Genomic DNA, 14,362 nt, shown 5'->3' with positions numbered 1-14,362 from the left:
GGGAGGGAAGGAGGGAAAGAGGAAGGAAGGGAGAAATGGGAAAGGAAGAGAGAGAGAAAGAGAAAGAGGAAGAGGAGGAAGAAGAACTGAGAAGAGAAAAGAAAAAAAATTTAAAGTTTTCTTTAAATAAATGCCCGAATCTGGGAAACACTACCCTTATATAATGTATGTGATGAGAACTGTGCCACCAACTGTGTAAATGCCATAGGAAAAGGAATCAGAATAATTCCCCCTCAGTTCCTCACAGCTGAATATCAGAGTGCATCTGGTATTCATATAAGCCACATATATTTTGCCTATATGGATAGCAATCTATATAATGATGGTGACTGTAGGGATTGTATCTATAGAATGACTCTTACTGGAAAGTGGACTTTTTTTCCAAAAAGTGTCACAACAAAAGATTAAATGAATGAATAAATGAATTCAACAACCATTCAGTGATGCCCCTCCCCACCATAATTTAGGCATTGGCCTGGATTCTTGCTTTTTGTTATGACCAAAGAAGCATGGTCTTTAACATGAAAGATCTCATGTTCTATTGGAGAGAGCAGTCACATAAGCTGAGAAGCTCAGTAAAGGTCCATAGTTGCTTAAATAGATGGTCTATGATTGCACAGTGTATTCATATGAAAACAGGGGCCACAAGAGAAGAGAAAGCAAAACTGACTGGGGATGAGTGGCCATGGAGTAAGGAGGAACAACAGGAGAGTGGGCTCTTTGTGTAAAAGTGCTTCCTTGAATTTCCTAATTCCAATGACTTTGGGGTTCATGTCCTCTATTCTGCCAAAGTAAGCTTGAATGATAGCCAAGCCTTTTAACTATAAAATAAAATAATGTGAGCGGCGGTTGTCCTGGCCAGAGCGGTTGGTGCGGCCGGTAAGCCCGCGCTCCGCAGCGTCCGTGCCGCGCCGAGCCAAGTCGAGCTGAACCGAGCCGCGGCGGCCAGGTCCGCACGGGTAGCGCGCGTTGACAGAAGGCGGCGGCCACGGCGGCCCCTGGGACCGCGGGCCCCGAGCGCACCGCCGCCCAGTTCCCGGACCTGCCGGCCTCCTCCCTCAGCGCCGCGGCCATGGCGGCCAGCGCGAAGCGGAAGCAGGAGGAGAAGCACCTGAAGATGCTGCGGGACATGACCGGCATCCTGCACAACCGAAAGTGCTTCGACTGCGACCAGCGCGGCCCCACTTACGTGAACATGATGGTCCGCTCCTTCCTCCGCAGCTCCTGCTCAGGCAGCCTGCCAGGTTTAAATCCACCACACAGGGTGAAAACTATCTCCATGACAACATTCACACAACAGGGAATTGAATTTCGGCAAAATCATGGAAATGAGGTCTGTAAACAGATTTGGCTAGGATTATTTGATGATAGATATTCAACAATTCCAGACTTCAGGGATCCACAAAAAGTGAAAGAATTTCTACTAGAAAATATGAAAAGAAAAGATGGTATGTTCCACCAGAACAAGCCAAAGTGGTAGCATCAATTCATGCATCTATTTCAAGGTCCTCTGCCAGTAGTACAAGAAGCACACCTGAGGTCAAACCACTGAAATCTCTTTTAGGAGATTCAGCACCAGCACTGCACTTAAATAAGGGCACACCTAGTCAGTCTCCTGCTGTAGGTCGCTCTCAAGGGCAGCAGCAGGAAAAGAAGCACTTTGACCTTTTTTTTTTAAAATTATATTTAAATTTTATTAAATGAAAAATATTAAATATTAATATTTCATTTCTCAGTGGGATTTTTGAAAGCTTGAACACTATGGCACAAAACACAAAGCAAAGAGATATAATTATGTAAGATAAAAAGTGTATGTCAATTATAAAATTTACAAGTAAACTGGAAAAAATAATTTCAATAACCTTAACAAAAGCAGGATCAATATTCTTAATATATTAAAAGCTCATACCATCAGAAAGAAAAACAAATATACCGGCGAAATAACAGGCAAGGCATGAACAGTTCATTAAAAAGAAAACACAAATGGCTAGTAAACACAGATAAAATTATTCAATCATACTTGTAATTAAAGATATCAAATTAATATATCAAAACACTATTTTTGAGCTATCAAATTAGCAAAGATAGAGAACAACACAAAATACTGTTGAAAGACTAGTCAAGCAACTCTCATTCTCTGCTGGTCAGAAGTAGAAATTTTTTTTTTTAATCTTCATTTTATTGAGATATATTCACATACCACGCAGTCATACAAAACAAATCGTACATTTGATTGTTCACAGTACCATTACATAGTTGTACATTCATCACCTAAATCAATCCCTGACACCTTCATTAGCACACACACAAAAATAACAAGAATAATAATTAAAGTGAAAAAGAGCAATTGAAGTAAAAAAGAACACTGGGTACCTTTGTATGTTTGTTTGTTTGTTTCCTTCCCCTATTTTTCTACTCATCCATCCATAAACTAGACAAAGTGGAGTGTGGTCCTTATGGTTTTCCCAATCCCATTGTCACCCCTCATAAGCTACATTTTTATACAATTGTCTTCGAGATTCATGGGTTCTGGGTTGTAGTTTGATAGTTTCAGGTATCCACCAGCTACCCCAATTCTTTAGAACCTAAAGAGGGTTGTCTAAATTGTGTGTAAGAGTGCCCACCAGAGTGACCTCTTGGCTCCTTTTGGAATCTCTCTGCTACTGAAGCTTATTTCATTTCCTTTCACATCCCCCTTTTGGTCAAGAAGATGTTCTCCGTCCCACAATGCCAGCTCTACATTCCTCCCCAGGAGTCATATTCCACGTTGCCAGGGAGATTCACTCCCCTGGGTGTCTGATCCCATGTAGGGGGGAGGGCAGTGATTTCACCTTTCAAGCTGGCTTAGCTAGAGAGAGAGGGCCACATCTGAGCAACAAAAAGGCATTCGGGAGGAGGCTCTTAGGCACAATTATAGGGAGGCCTAGCCTCTCCTTTGCAGCAACCGTCTTCCCAAGGGTAAAACCTACGGTAGAGGGCTCAACCCATCAAACCACCAGTTCCCTATGTCTGTGGTCATGTTAGCAACCATTGAGGTGGGGTAGGCCAATACCCCTGCATTCTCCACAGGCTCCTCAAGGGGGCACTACATATTTTTTTCCTTCTTTTTTCCTTTTCTTTTTAACCCTTTCTTCCTTTTTAAATCAACTGTATGGAAAAAAAAATAAAACAAAAAACAAAAAACAAAAAAAACATACAATAAAAGAACATCTCAAGAGACCGTAACAAGGGAGTAAGAAAAAGACAACTAACCTAAGATAACTGCTTTACTTCCCAACCTGTTCCTACTTTACCCCAAGAAAGTTACATAATATAGCAACATTTCTGTGAACTTGCTCCTACTATATCCATCAGAAATTAACAGACCATAGTCATTCCTGGGCATCCCCAGAACGTTAAATAGCATATCTGTTCTTCTTGGATTACTGTTCCCGTTTCCTCAAATGCTCTCTATTGCTAGTTCCCCTACATTCGACATTATAAACCATTCGTTTTACATTTTTCAAAGTTCACATTAGTGGTAGCATATAATATTTCTCTTTTTGTGCCTGGCTTATTTCGCTCAGCATTATGTCTTCAAGGTTCATCCATGTTGTCATGTTTCACGAGATCGTTCCTTCTTACTGCCGTGTAGTATTCCATCATGTGTATATACCACATTTTATTTATCCACTCATCTGTTGAAGGACATTTGGGTTGTTTCATCTCTTGGCAATTGTGAATAATGCTGCTATGAACATTGGCGTGCAGATATCTGTTCGTGTCATTGCTTTCCGACCTTCCGGGTATATACCGAGAAGTGCAATCGCTGGATCGAATGGTAACTCTATTTCTAGTTTTCTAAGGAACTGCCAGACTGACTTCCAGAGTGGCTGAACCATTATACAGTCCCACCAACAATGAATAAGAGTTCCAATTTCTCCACATCCCCTCCAGCATTTGTAGTTTCCTGTTTGTTTAATGGCAGCCACTCTAATAGGTGTTAGATGGTATATCATTGTGGTCTTAATTTGCATCTCTCTAATAGCTAGTGAAGCTGAACATTTTTTCATGTGTTTCTTGGCCATCTGTATTTCCTCTTCAGAGAACTGTCTTTTCATACCCTTTGCCCATTGTATAATTGGGCCGACTGTACTATTCTCATTGAGTTGTAGGATTTCTTTATATATGCAAGATATCAGTCTTTTGTCAGATACATGGTTTCCAAAAATTTTTTCCCATTGAGTTGGCTGCCTCTTTACCTTTTTGAGAAATTCCTTTGAGGTGCAGAAACTTCTAAGCTTGAGGAGTTCCCATTTATCTATGTTTTCTTTTGTTGCTTGTGCTTTGGGTGTAAAGTCTAGGAAGTGGCCGCCTAATACAAGGTCTTGAAGATGTTTTCCTACATTATCTTCTAGGAGTTTTATGATACTTTCTTTTATATTGAGATCTTTGGTCCATTTTGAGTTAATTTTTGTGTAGGGGGTGAGGTAGGGGTCCTCTTTCATTCTTTTGGATATGGATATCCAACTCTCCCAGCCCCATTTGTTGAATAGACCATTATGACTCAGTTCAGTGACTTTGGGGGCCTTATCGAAGATCAGTCGGCCATAGATCAGAGGGTCTATCTCCGAATTCTCAATTCGATTCCATTGATCTATATGTCTATCTTTGTGCCAGTACCATGCTGTTTTGACAACTGTGGCTTTATAATAAGCTTCAAAGTCAGCGAGTGTAAGTCCTCCCACTTTGTTTTTCTTTTTTAGAGTGTCTTTAGCAATTCGAGGCGTCTTCCCTTTCCAAATAAATTTGATATCTAGCTTTTCCAAGTCTGCAAAGTAGGTTGTTGGAATTTTGATTGGGATTGCATTGAATCTGTGGATGAGTTTGGGTAGAATTGACATCTTAATGACATTTAGCCTTCCTATCCATGAACATGGAATATTTTTCCTTCTTTTAAGTTCCCCTTCTATTTCTTTTAGGAGAGTTACGTAGTTTTCTTTGTATAGGTCTTTTACATCTTTGGTTAAGTTTATTCCTAGGTACTTGATTTTTTTTAGTTGCTATTGAAAACGGTATCTTTTTCTTGAGTGTCTCTTCAGTTTGTTCATTTCTAGCATATAGAAACATTACTGACTTATGTGCATTCATCTTGTATCCCGCTACTTTGCTAAATTTGTTTATTAGCTCTAGTAGCTGTATCGTCAATTTCTCAGGGTTTTCCAGATATAAGATCATATCATCTGCAAACAATGACAGTGTTACTTCTTCTTTTCCAATTTGGATGCCTTTTATTTCTTTGTCTTGCCGGATTGCCCTGGCTAGCACTTCCAGCGCAATGCTGAATAACAGTGGTGACAGCGGGCATCCTTGTCTTGTTCCTGATGTTAGAGGGAAGGCTTTCAGTCTCTCACCATTGAGTACTATGCTGGCTGTGGGTTTTTCATATATGCTCTTTATCATATTGAGGAAATTTCCTTCAATTCCTATCTTTTGAATTGTTTTTATCAAAAAGGGATGTTGGATTTTGTCAAATGCTTTTTCAACATCTGTTGATATGATCATTTGATTTTTCCCTTTTGACTTGTTAATGTGTTGTAATAGATTGATTGATTTTCTTATGTTGAACCATCCTTGCATGCCTGGAATGAACCCCACTTGGTCATGGTGTATGATTTTTTTAATGTGTCTTTGGATTCGATTTGCAAGTATTTTGTTGAGGATTTTTGCATCTATATTCATTAGGGAGGTTGGCCAGTAGTTTTCCTTTTTTGTAGCATCTTTGCCTGGTTTTGGTATTAGATTGATGGTAGCTTCATAAAATGAGTTAGGTAGTGTTCCATTTTCCTCAATGTTTTGAAAGAGTTTGAGTAAGATTGGTGTCAGTTCTTTCTGGAAAGTTTGGTGGAATTCCCCTGTGAAGCCATCTGGCCCTGGGCATTTATTTGTGGGAATATTTTTGATGACTGATTGGATCTCTTTGCTTGTGATGGTTTGATTGAGGTCTTCTGTTTCTTCTCCGGTCAGTCTAGGTTGTTCATATGTTTCCAGGAAATTGTCCATTTCTTCTACATTATCCAGTTTGTTGCCATACAGTTGTTCATAGTATCATCTTATATTTTTTTTAATTTCTTCAGGATCTGCAGTTATGTCACCTTTTTCAGTCATTATTTTGTTTATATGGGTCTTCTCTCTTTTTGATTTTGTCAGTCTAGCTAGGGGCTTGTCAATCTTGTTGATCTTCTCAAAGAACCAACTTTTAGTGATAGTTATCCTCTCTATTGTTTTTTTGTTCTCTATGTCATTTATTTCTGCTTTAATCCTTGTTATTTCTTTTCTTGTACTTGGTTTAGGATTGGTTTGCTGTTCATTTTCTAGCTTCTTCAGTTGATCCATTAGTTCTTTGATTTTGGCTCTTTCTTCCTTTTTAATATATGCATTTAGTGCTATAAATTTCCCCCTTAGCACTGCTTTTGCTGCATCCCATAGGTTTTGGTATGTTGTGTTTTCATTTTCATTTGTCTCTACATATTTAGCAATTTCTCTTGCTATTTCTTCTTTAACCCACTGATTGTTTAGGAATGTGTTGTTTAACGTCCAGGTATTTGTGAATTTTCTAAGTCTCTGATGGTTATTGACTTCTAATTGTATTCCGTTGTGGTCAGAGAATGTGCTTTGAATAATTTCAATCTTTTTAAATTTATTGAGGCTTGTTTTATGTCCCAGCATATGATCTATTCTGTAGAAAGTTCCGAGAGCACTAGAAAAGTATGTGTATCCTGGTGATTTGGGATGTAATGTTCTGTATATTTCTGTTAAATCTAATTGATTTATCAGATTGTTTAGGTTATCAATTTCCTTATTGGTCCTCTGTCTGGTTGATCTATCTATAGGAGAGAGTGATGTGTTGAAGTCTCCCACAATTATTGTGGAAACATCAATTGCTTCCTTTAGTTTTGCCAGTGTTTCTCTCATGTATTTTGTGGCACCTTGATTGGGTGCATAGACATTTACGATTGTTATTTCTTCTTGTTGAATTGCCCCTTTTATTAGTATGTAGTGGCCTTCTTTGTCTCTCAAAACATCCCTGCATTTGAAGTCTATTTTATCTGAAATTAATATTGCTACACCTGCTTTCTTTTGGCTGTAGCTTGCATGAAATATTTTTTTCCATCCTTTCACTTTCAGTTTCTTTGTGTCCCTGTGTCTAAGATGAGTCTCTTGTATGCAACATATTGATGGTTCATTTTTTTTGATCCATTCTGCGAATCTGTATCTTTTAATTGGAGAGTTTAATCCATTTACATTCAACGTTATAACCGTGAAGGCATTTCTTGAATCAGCCATCTTATCCTTTGGTTTGTGTTTGTCATATGTATTTTTCCCCTCTCTCTATTAATATCCTTTATTGTACCCATAACGAATCTCTTTAGTACTGAACCTTTCTCCAAGTCTCTCTGTCCTTTCTTTGTTTCTCTGTCTGTAGGGCTCCCTTTACTATCTCCAGTAGGGCAGATCTCTTGTTAGCAAATTCTCTCAGGATTTGTTTGTCTGTGAAAAATTTAAGCTCTCCCTCAAATTTGAAGGAGAGCTTTGCTGGATAAAGTATTCTTAGTTGGAAATTTTTCTCACTCAGAATTTTAAATATATCATGCCACTGCCTTCTTGCCTCCATGGTGGCTGCTGAGTAGTCACTACTTAGTCTTATGCTGTTTCCTTTGTCTGTGGTGAATTGCTTGTCTCTTGCTGCTTTCAGAACTTGCTCCTTCTCTTCTGTGTTTGACAGTGTTTTCAGAATATGTCTCGGAGTGGATTTATTTGGATTTATTCTATTTGGAGTTCGCTGAGCATTTATGATTTGTGTATATATGTTGTTTAGAAGATTGGGGAAGTTTTCCCCAACAGTTTCTTTGAATATTCTTCCTAGACCTTTACCCTTTTCTTCCCCTTCTGGAACACCAATGAATCTTATATTAGGACGTTTTATATTATCTATCATATCCCTGAGGTTCATTTCGATTTTTTCAATTTTTTTCCCAATTCTTTCTTTTATGCTTTGATTTTCCATTCTGTTATCTTCCAGGTCACTGATTCGTTGTTCAACTTCCTCTAGTCTTGTACTATGAGTGTCCAGAATCTTTTTAATTTGGTCAACAGTTTCTTTAATTTCCATAAGATCGTCTATTTTTTTATTTAGTCTTGCAATATCTTCTTTATGCTGTTCTAGGGTCTTCTTGATATCCTTTGTATTCTGTACTATGGTCTCATTGTTCATCTTTAGTTGTTTGAGTAGCTACTCTAGGTGCTGTGTCTCTTCTGATGTTTTGATTTGGGTGCTTGGGCTTGGGTTATCCATATCGTCTGGTTTTTTCATATGCTTTATAATTTTCTATTGTTTTTGGCCTCTTGGCATTTGTTGAACTTGATAGGGTTCTTTTAGGATGTGTGGACCAATTGAAGTCCTTATCTGTAATTTATCAGATCTACAGCTTCATGGAGTACACTTTCTCTAACTAACCAGCAGGTGGTGTCCATGAGCCACCTGTTCTCAACAAGCCAGTTCTCTCCTGCTGTGCCTTTGTGGTGAGTGGGGGAGTGAGTCTTGTGGGGTCCAATTGGTGTACCAAGCTTGCGTGTGTAGTTGGTGTTGCCTGCCGTGTATATGGAGCGTGTTTCTGGGCAGTCAGGGAGGGGGGGGGTGGCTCTAACAATCAAATCTCCCTGGTGATCCTAGAGTTTTAAAGCTGCTGCAATAGTCTAATCCTTCAGTTCAGTCCTGCCACAGTTTGTCTCTGCCACTGACCCACAAGTCCTTGGTATTGGTGTATGGCTCCTGAGACTTGCAAGTGGGTCCCTCTTCCAGGCCGTGCACCCCCCGGTCCTCTGTTGAGGGATGACTGTGCTATGTCACAGGTGAGTGTCGTCCCCCCAGGGTGGTTCTGGGCTGCTGGGTTGTGTAGGGAGGCTCCCAGTCTGCTGAAATGGTGGCTGAATGGGGCTTTGTTAATTCACACTGCTCCACCTTCCCAACTCTGGGACAATCAGCTGAGGTTGCAGGAAAGGCTGATGTCCATGCCCAGTTTTGTGGAGTGTGCCTGTTGTTTGAAGCACTTCCGTCACACTGGGTTGTGTGGGGCAGCTCTGGGCTATGGGGCTGGCGATGGGCAGGAGTGTTTCCTGTCCACCAGGATGATGGCTGTGAGCAGACACCCCCCTTTTCTTGGGAAGTTGTGGTGTTTAGTGAATTTTCTCAGCCACTGGATTATTGCCTTTTGTCTCAGAGCTCTCTTAGTTCTGCTCTTGACTTGACCTGCCCAAATTGAAGATCTTTGAAGCTTTCTGTATTGGGCTTCTTAGAGTAATTGTTTTAGAAAAAGAAAAAAGGATTAAAAAAAAAAAGGGCCCTCCTCACAGATCTAATGGGTTATTGAAATGCTAAGAGACAAAGCAATTAGGGCCATTAAGAAGGGTGCACAGGGCAGAGAGATCAGCGTTTCTTCGGGATTAGCATATGAGCCTGAGGGCCTGAGCTCTGCCCTTCCCCTTTCTAGGTTCACCAGAACTCCAAAAATCTTCGCTTTTATGTTGGAGTTTTTCGTGCTGTTTTTTTCTATGCCTGTGTCCTCTCTGCTGGGCTGGCTGCTCTCAGATTCTCTGGTGTCTGGTCTCAGTCTATCTATGGTTGGAGTTTGGATCAGTAGAATGAGTTTCTGATAAGGGCTGCCACTGCAGTTCTCCCTTCTCCTTCCAGGAGCTGACAGCCCCTCCTCCCACGGGAGTGAGCCTGGCAGGGAGGGGTGCGGGTCCCCTGGTGGCAAAAACTTACAGATTTCGCTGATCTCAGCAGTTCCACGTTTTCATGAGTGTTGTATGAAGTATGCCCAAAGTCAGATTGCTCTGTGGTGTCCAGTCCACGCAGTTCCTGGCTTTCTACCTACTTTCCTGGAGGAATAACTAAAACATACAGCTCACCAGTCCGCCATCTTGCCCCCGGAAGCTCCAGTTTGACCTTTTGAGTGATCTTGGCTCACGTATCTTTGCTGTACCAGCTCCTCAGTCAACAGTGACAGCCGGTTTTGCTAATTTTGCACATTTCAACAGTCATGCAGCTCAGAATTCTGCAAATGCAGATTTTGAAAACTTTGATGCATTTGGACAGTCTAGTGGTTGGAGTAATTTTGGAGGTTTCCTCACAGCAAGTCTCCTTTTCCACCCCAAACTACAGGTGGAAGTGCTCTCCTTTTCAGCCCCAAACTACAGGTGGAAGTGCTGGATCAGTAAATGCTAATTTTGCTCATTTCGATAACTTCCCCAAATCCTCCAGTGCTGATTTTGGAAGCTTCAGTTCTTCCCAGAGTCATCAAACAGCATCAGCTGTTATTAAAGTTTCAACAAATAAAGCTGGTCTACAGATGGAAGACAAATATGCAGCACTTGCAAATTTAGACAGTATCTTCAGCGCTGGACAAGGTTGTGATCAGGGGAGTGGCTTTGGGACCACAGGTAAAGCTTCTGCTGGTTCCATGGTTTCAGTTCCCAGTCAGTCAAGTGCATCTTCATGCAAGTATGCAGCCCTGGCAGAACTAGGCAGTGTTTTCAGTTCTGCAGCTACTTCCAATAATGTGTATACTTCCACAGGTAATGCTAGCAGCAATGTTTTTGGAACAGTGCCAGTGGGTGCCTCTGCACAGACACAGCCTGCTTCTTCAAATGTACCTGCTCCATTTGGAGTTATACTTTCCACAAATCCATTTGTTGTTGCTGCTGGTCCTCCTGTGGCATCTTCTATAAATCCATTTCAGACCAATACCAGAGGAGCAACAGTGGCAATCTTTGGCACTGCATCCATGAGCATGCCTGCGGGATTTGTTACCCCTCCTCCTTATAGTCTTCCCGCCAGCTTTAGTGGCAGCTTCCAGCAGCCTGCTTTTCCAGCTGAAGTAGCCTTCTCTCAACAGACAGCTTTTTTTCAACAGCCCTATGGTGCAGGTTTTGCAGCATTTGGACAAACAAAGCCAGTGGTAACCCCTTTTGGTCAAGTTGCAGCTGCTGGTGTATGTAGTAACCCTTTTATGACTGCTGCACCAACAGGACAATTTCCAACAGGAAGCTCATCAACCAATCCTTTCTTATAGCCTTATATAGACACTTTACTGGAACGAACTTTTATATGGTCACGTTACATCTCTCCGCCTCTTGCACTGTTGTCTTGTTTCACTGATCGTAGCTTCAAACACGAGAAGTCTTTAAAAAACTTGCATTGTGTGTTAAACACCAGGTTACGTGTGCTAAACAGAGGGCTCTGGTAACAACTTTTAACCTGTGAATTGGCAGAAAAAGATCGTGGTATCATGTATATTAAAAATTGACTAATATTAAGTTATTGCAGATGCCACATTCATTATGCTGCAGTTCTGTACATATTTTTCTTAGAAATTAGCTATTTGTGCATATCAGTATTTGTAACTTTAACACATTGTTATGTGAGAAATGTTACTGGGGAAATAGATCAGCCACTTTTAAGGTGCTGTCATATATCTTGGAATGAATGACCTAAAATAATTTTAACCATTGCTACTGGAAAGTTAAAAAGACAAAATTGGAAGGTTTTATCATTCTGGAATTTTTCCTTTCTAAAGAGCTCTTCTACTTATACATGCCTAAATTCTTTAAAAATGTTGAGGGATACCTGTCTGCATAATAAAGCTGATCATATTTTGCTACAGTTTGCAGGTGAAAAAAATAAATATTAGAAAATATGCTATTGTTTTTGTGTTCTTGCTGCAATGCCCTTAACAAAGTGGCCTTAAATAAGAGTAATGAATATAGAACATCTTGAATTCTTGAATCAGAATTTCGGAAGACTTCTAGTGACTTTTAGGTCTAACAGAGAAAATTTTATTAAAAGGCCATGTAGAAAATTTATTAAAACTACTATGACCGCTCTATTCAGGAATATGTCAGTGGTAAAGCATTTAAATGTAGCTTGTTAAATTTACCATGATCCTTCTAATTTGTTTGCAACTTCTTAATTTTGAGAAAATTTGTATATATGAAGAATTTGCATGTATGCATATTTACGGATTTTTTAAAGTACCTTGAATTCTGAGACTGAAAACGCAAAAGGCCTATTTTAACTATTGATTTTTTAAAAAAATATTGTCTTTGAATGTATTGGAAGCAGACATGCATTAACTGTGACATGATTGCACTTCAATTTTTTTTCTTCTCTATTGGACAAACTGATATTATCAATAGGATATTTTTTATGTTCATTTTTGAGGGGAAAGAAACTGGAATGTTAACCAGAATACCCAATGTTACCTTAAAGTTATAGAATACTTTGTTTGTAAAGGCAGTGATACTAATGTTTAGTTATATCTTTCTGTTGATAGTCAAGTGAACATGTTTAAATATTTGTGTACAGTAATACCTCATTCATTCAGAGATTATCTGGAAATCTTATCAAAATGGAACATACCTGAGAAACTTGTAATAGTTTTTTAAAAAATGCCTCTGAACAACCTACTTAAGTCATAAAGTCTATATATTAGAGCTCATGCATTTGTTTCTATGTGAGATTTTAATAATTTTGACTACTTGATTTCCCACCCCATAGCTTATTAACAGTTCAGAAGAGACGGCTTGAAAAGGAGACTGAAAAAACTGAATAGAATATAGTATCCAAGACCTTATAGTGTAGGGACAGCCCACCCAGCCTAGAGGACATCAACATATAACATCATCTTCTGATAACTGTCTATTGTTATGACTCTGTCATCAAGAGAAGGTGAAATTATGATCAACACAAATATGTAATACATGTTTGAAAAGTTTTATCTTAAAGTGATTAAAATTTTTAAAAAAGAAAAAAATAAAATAATGTATTTATCTGTCATGTATTCATTCAACAAGGCATCTATTCAGCAAATATTTCTTGAGGGCCTGTTTACATCAATTATTTTGTATTTGGGAAGCCTTCAGTGCCATGCCTAATGTAATCCAATGATGCTACAACTGAAAATAAGGGAAAAACAGAAGGCCCTAGTTACATGACAAAGATAAAATATCAGGGATACACTGGTTTTTGATTGTTCTGAGAAAGAAAGAAGAAAAACACAGCACCATTAATTCAATAAATAATTCTTGCTGGGCATGAAGCCCCAGGGCACTTTGCCAGACTCTGGGTACACAGAAGATTCGGATTCTGTCCAAATCTTCAAAGTCCTCATAGTCTAGTGGAAAGACAGTTATACAGAAATATAATTTCCAAAACTGTGTGATGAGGGCCCTGACAAGATTAAGAATAAGGGCTCTGAAAATGTAAAGCTCAGGCAGAGGTGTTGTTGGGCAGAGTTAGGAAAGGTCCTCTCAGAGTAAATGATTATGAAGTAGATACTATTACCACCCTCAATTTACAGACAAGGAGACGGAAGGTCAGAGAGATTATGTAACTTGCTCAAGATCACTCAGCAAGCCAGAGGTGGGATCAATTTTCAGCCTTACGTCTGTCTGACCCCAGTGCCCCATGTGGTTTTCCTTATTCTGAGTTCACTGTTATGACAAGGTCATCTGTTTTAATTCCCAGTCACCAGCTACAATTCCTGGGGCTCTGCTTGTTGAGAAATACTTTTTTTTTTTTAATCTACTAATCAGAGTATCAGGACCAGCTACATCATTTGCAGGGTTCAGTACAAAATGAAAATGTGAGTCCCCTTGTTAAAAAAAAATCAAGAATTTCAAGACAGCAACAGGAGAGCAATAAATAAGCTCAGGCCCCATGTGACTGCACAGTCCACATACCCATGAAACCAGTCCTGTACAGTATAGTAGTTGATCAGCAAGCAACTTCCAGGGAAATACTGCTGAAAATCTTTCTAGTATCTCCTGGTTCCTTATCTCAGAGGAACCCTGGAGTGAGAGCTCTGTCCAGCTGTGAGTGCAGGACTCTGATTTAGGCTTCTCATCTACCCTTTCCCAGTTCACAGCTGTATCTGGAGATTGGACTCAGATGGCAAGAACAGAAAAAGCAGCTCTAATTTCCTAGTACTTAAAACTAGTTAGGGCATACACATTCTTAGGAAGAGGGCTCTAATGTTGCTGTCACTTTCTAAAGGCCCTACTCCTGATTCTCAGTAGATTAATCTTCCCATAATAAATTGTGACCTCCTTGAGTTCATGTGGCTGGGCTGTAATTTTCCATCATCCATAAGTTTGGGTAGATAGGGTCATTTTTACACAATACCAAAATTACACAATTCCCCATAAAAAGCAGAATGAAATCAGTGTGTCCAAGCCAGCACCTTTACACTGGGCAGAACAGTAGAACTCTTTGCAGGAGTATATCAAGCAGTTTTACTTTGAAAATGTGGTTCATAACCTT

The 14,362-nt window shown here is 39.6% G+C and overlaps 1 protein-coding gene across 1 annotated transcript; it reads left to right on the top strand.

Annotated features, from left to right (window-relative positions):
- The first annotated feature begins 1,072 nt into the window (after nucleotides 1–1,072).
- On the top strand, nucleotides 1,073–11,114 carry LOC119525914 (arf-GAP domain and FG repeat-containing protein 1-like). The gene is given in 4 exon segments (XM_037824704.1): nucleotides 1,073–1,421; nucleotides 1,424–1,656; nucleotides 9,980–10,181; nucleotides 10,213–11,114. Coding segments are annotated over 4 exon segments (1,686 nt in total).
- Nucleotides 11,115–14,362: the final 3,248 nt, after the last annotated feature.

Source organism: Choloepus didactylus (genome assembly GCF_015220235.1).
Source record: "Choloepus didactylus isolate mChoDid1 chromosome Y unlocalized genomic scaffold, mChoDid1.pri SUPER_Y_unloc1, whole genome shotgun sequence".
Taxonomy (NCBI): domain Eukaryota; kingdom Metazoa; phylum Chordata; class Mammalia; order Pilosa; family Megalonychidae; genus Choloepus; species Choloepus didactylus.
Note: the sequence above shows the minus strand (reverse complement) of the source record. Positions and strands in the feature narration are given on the sequence as shown.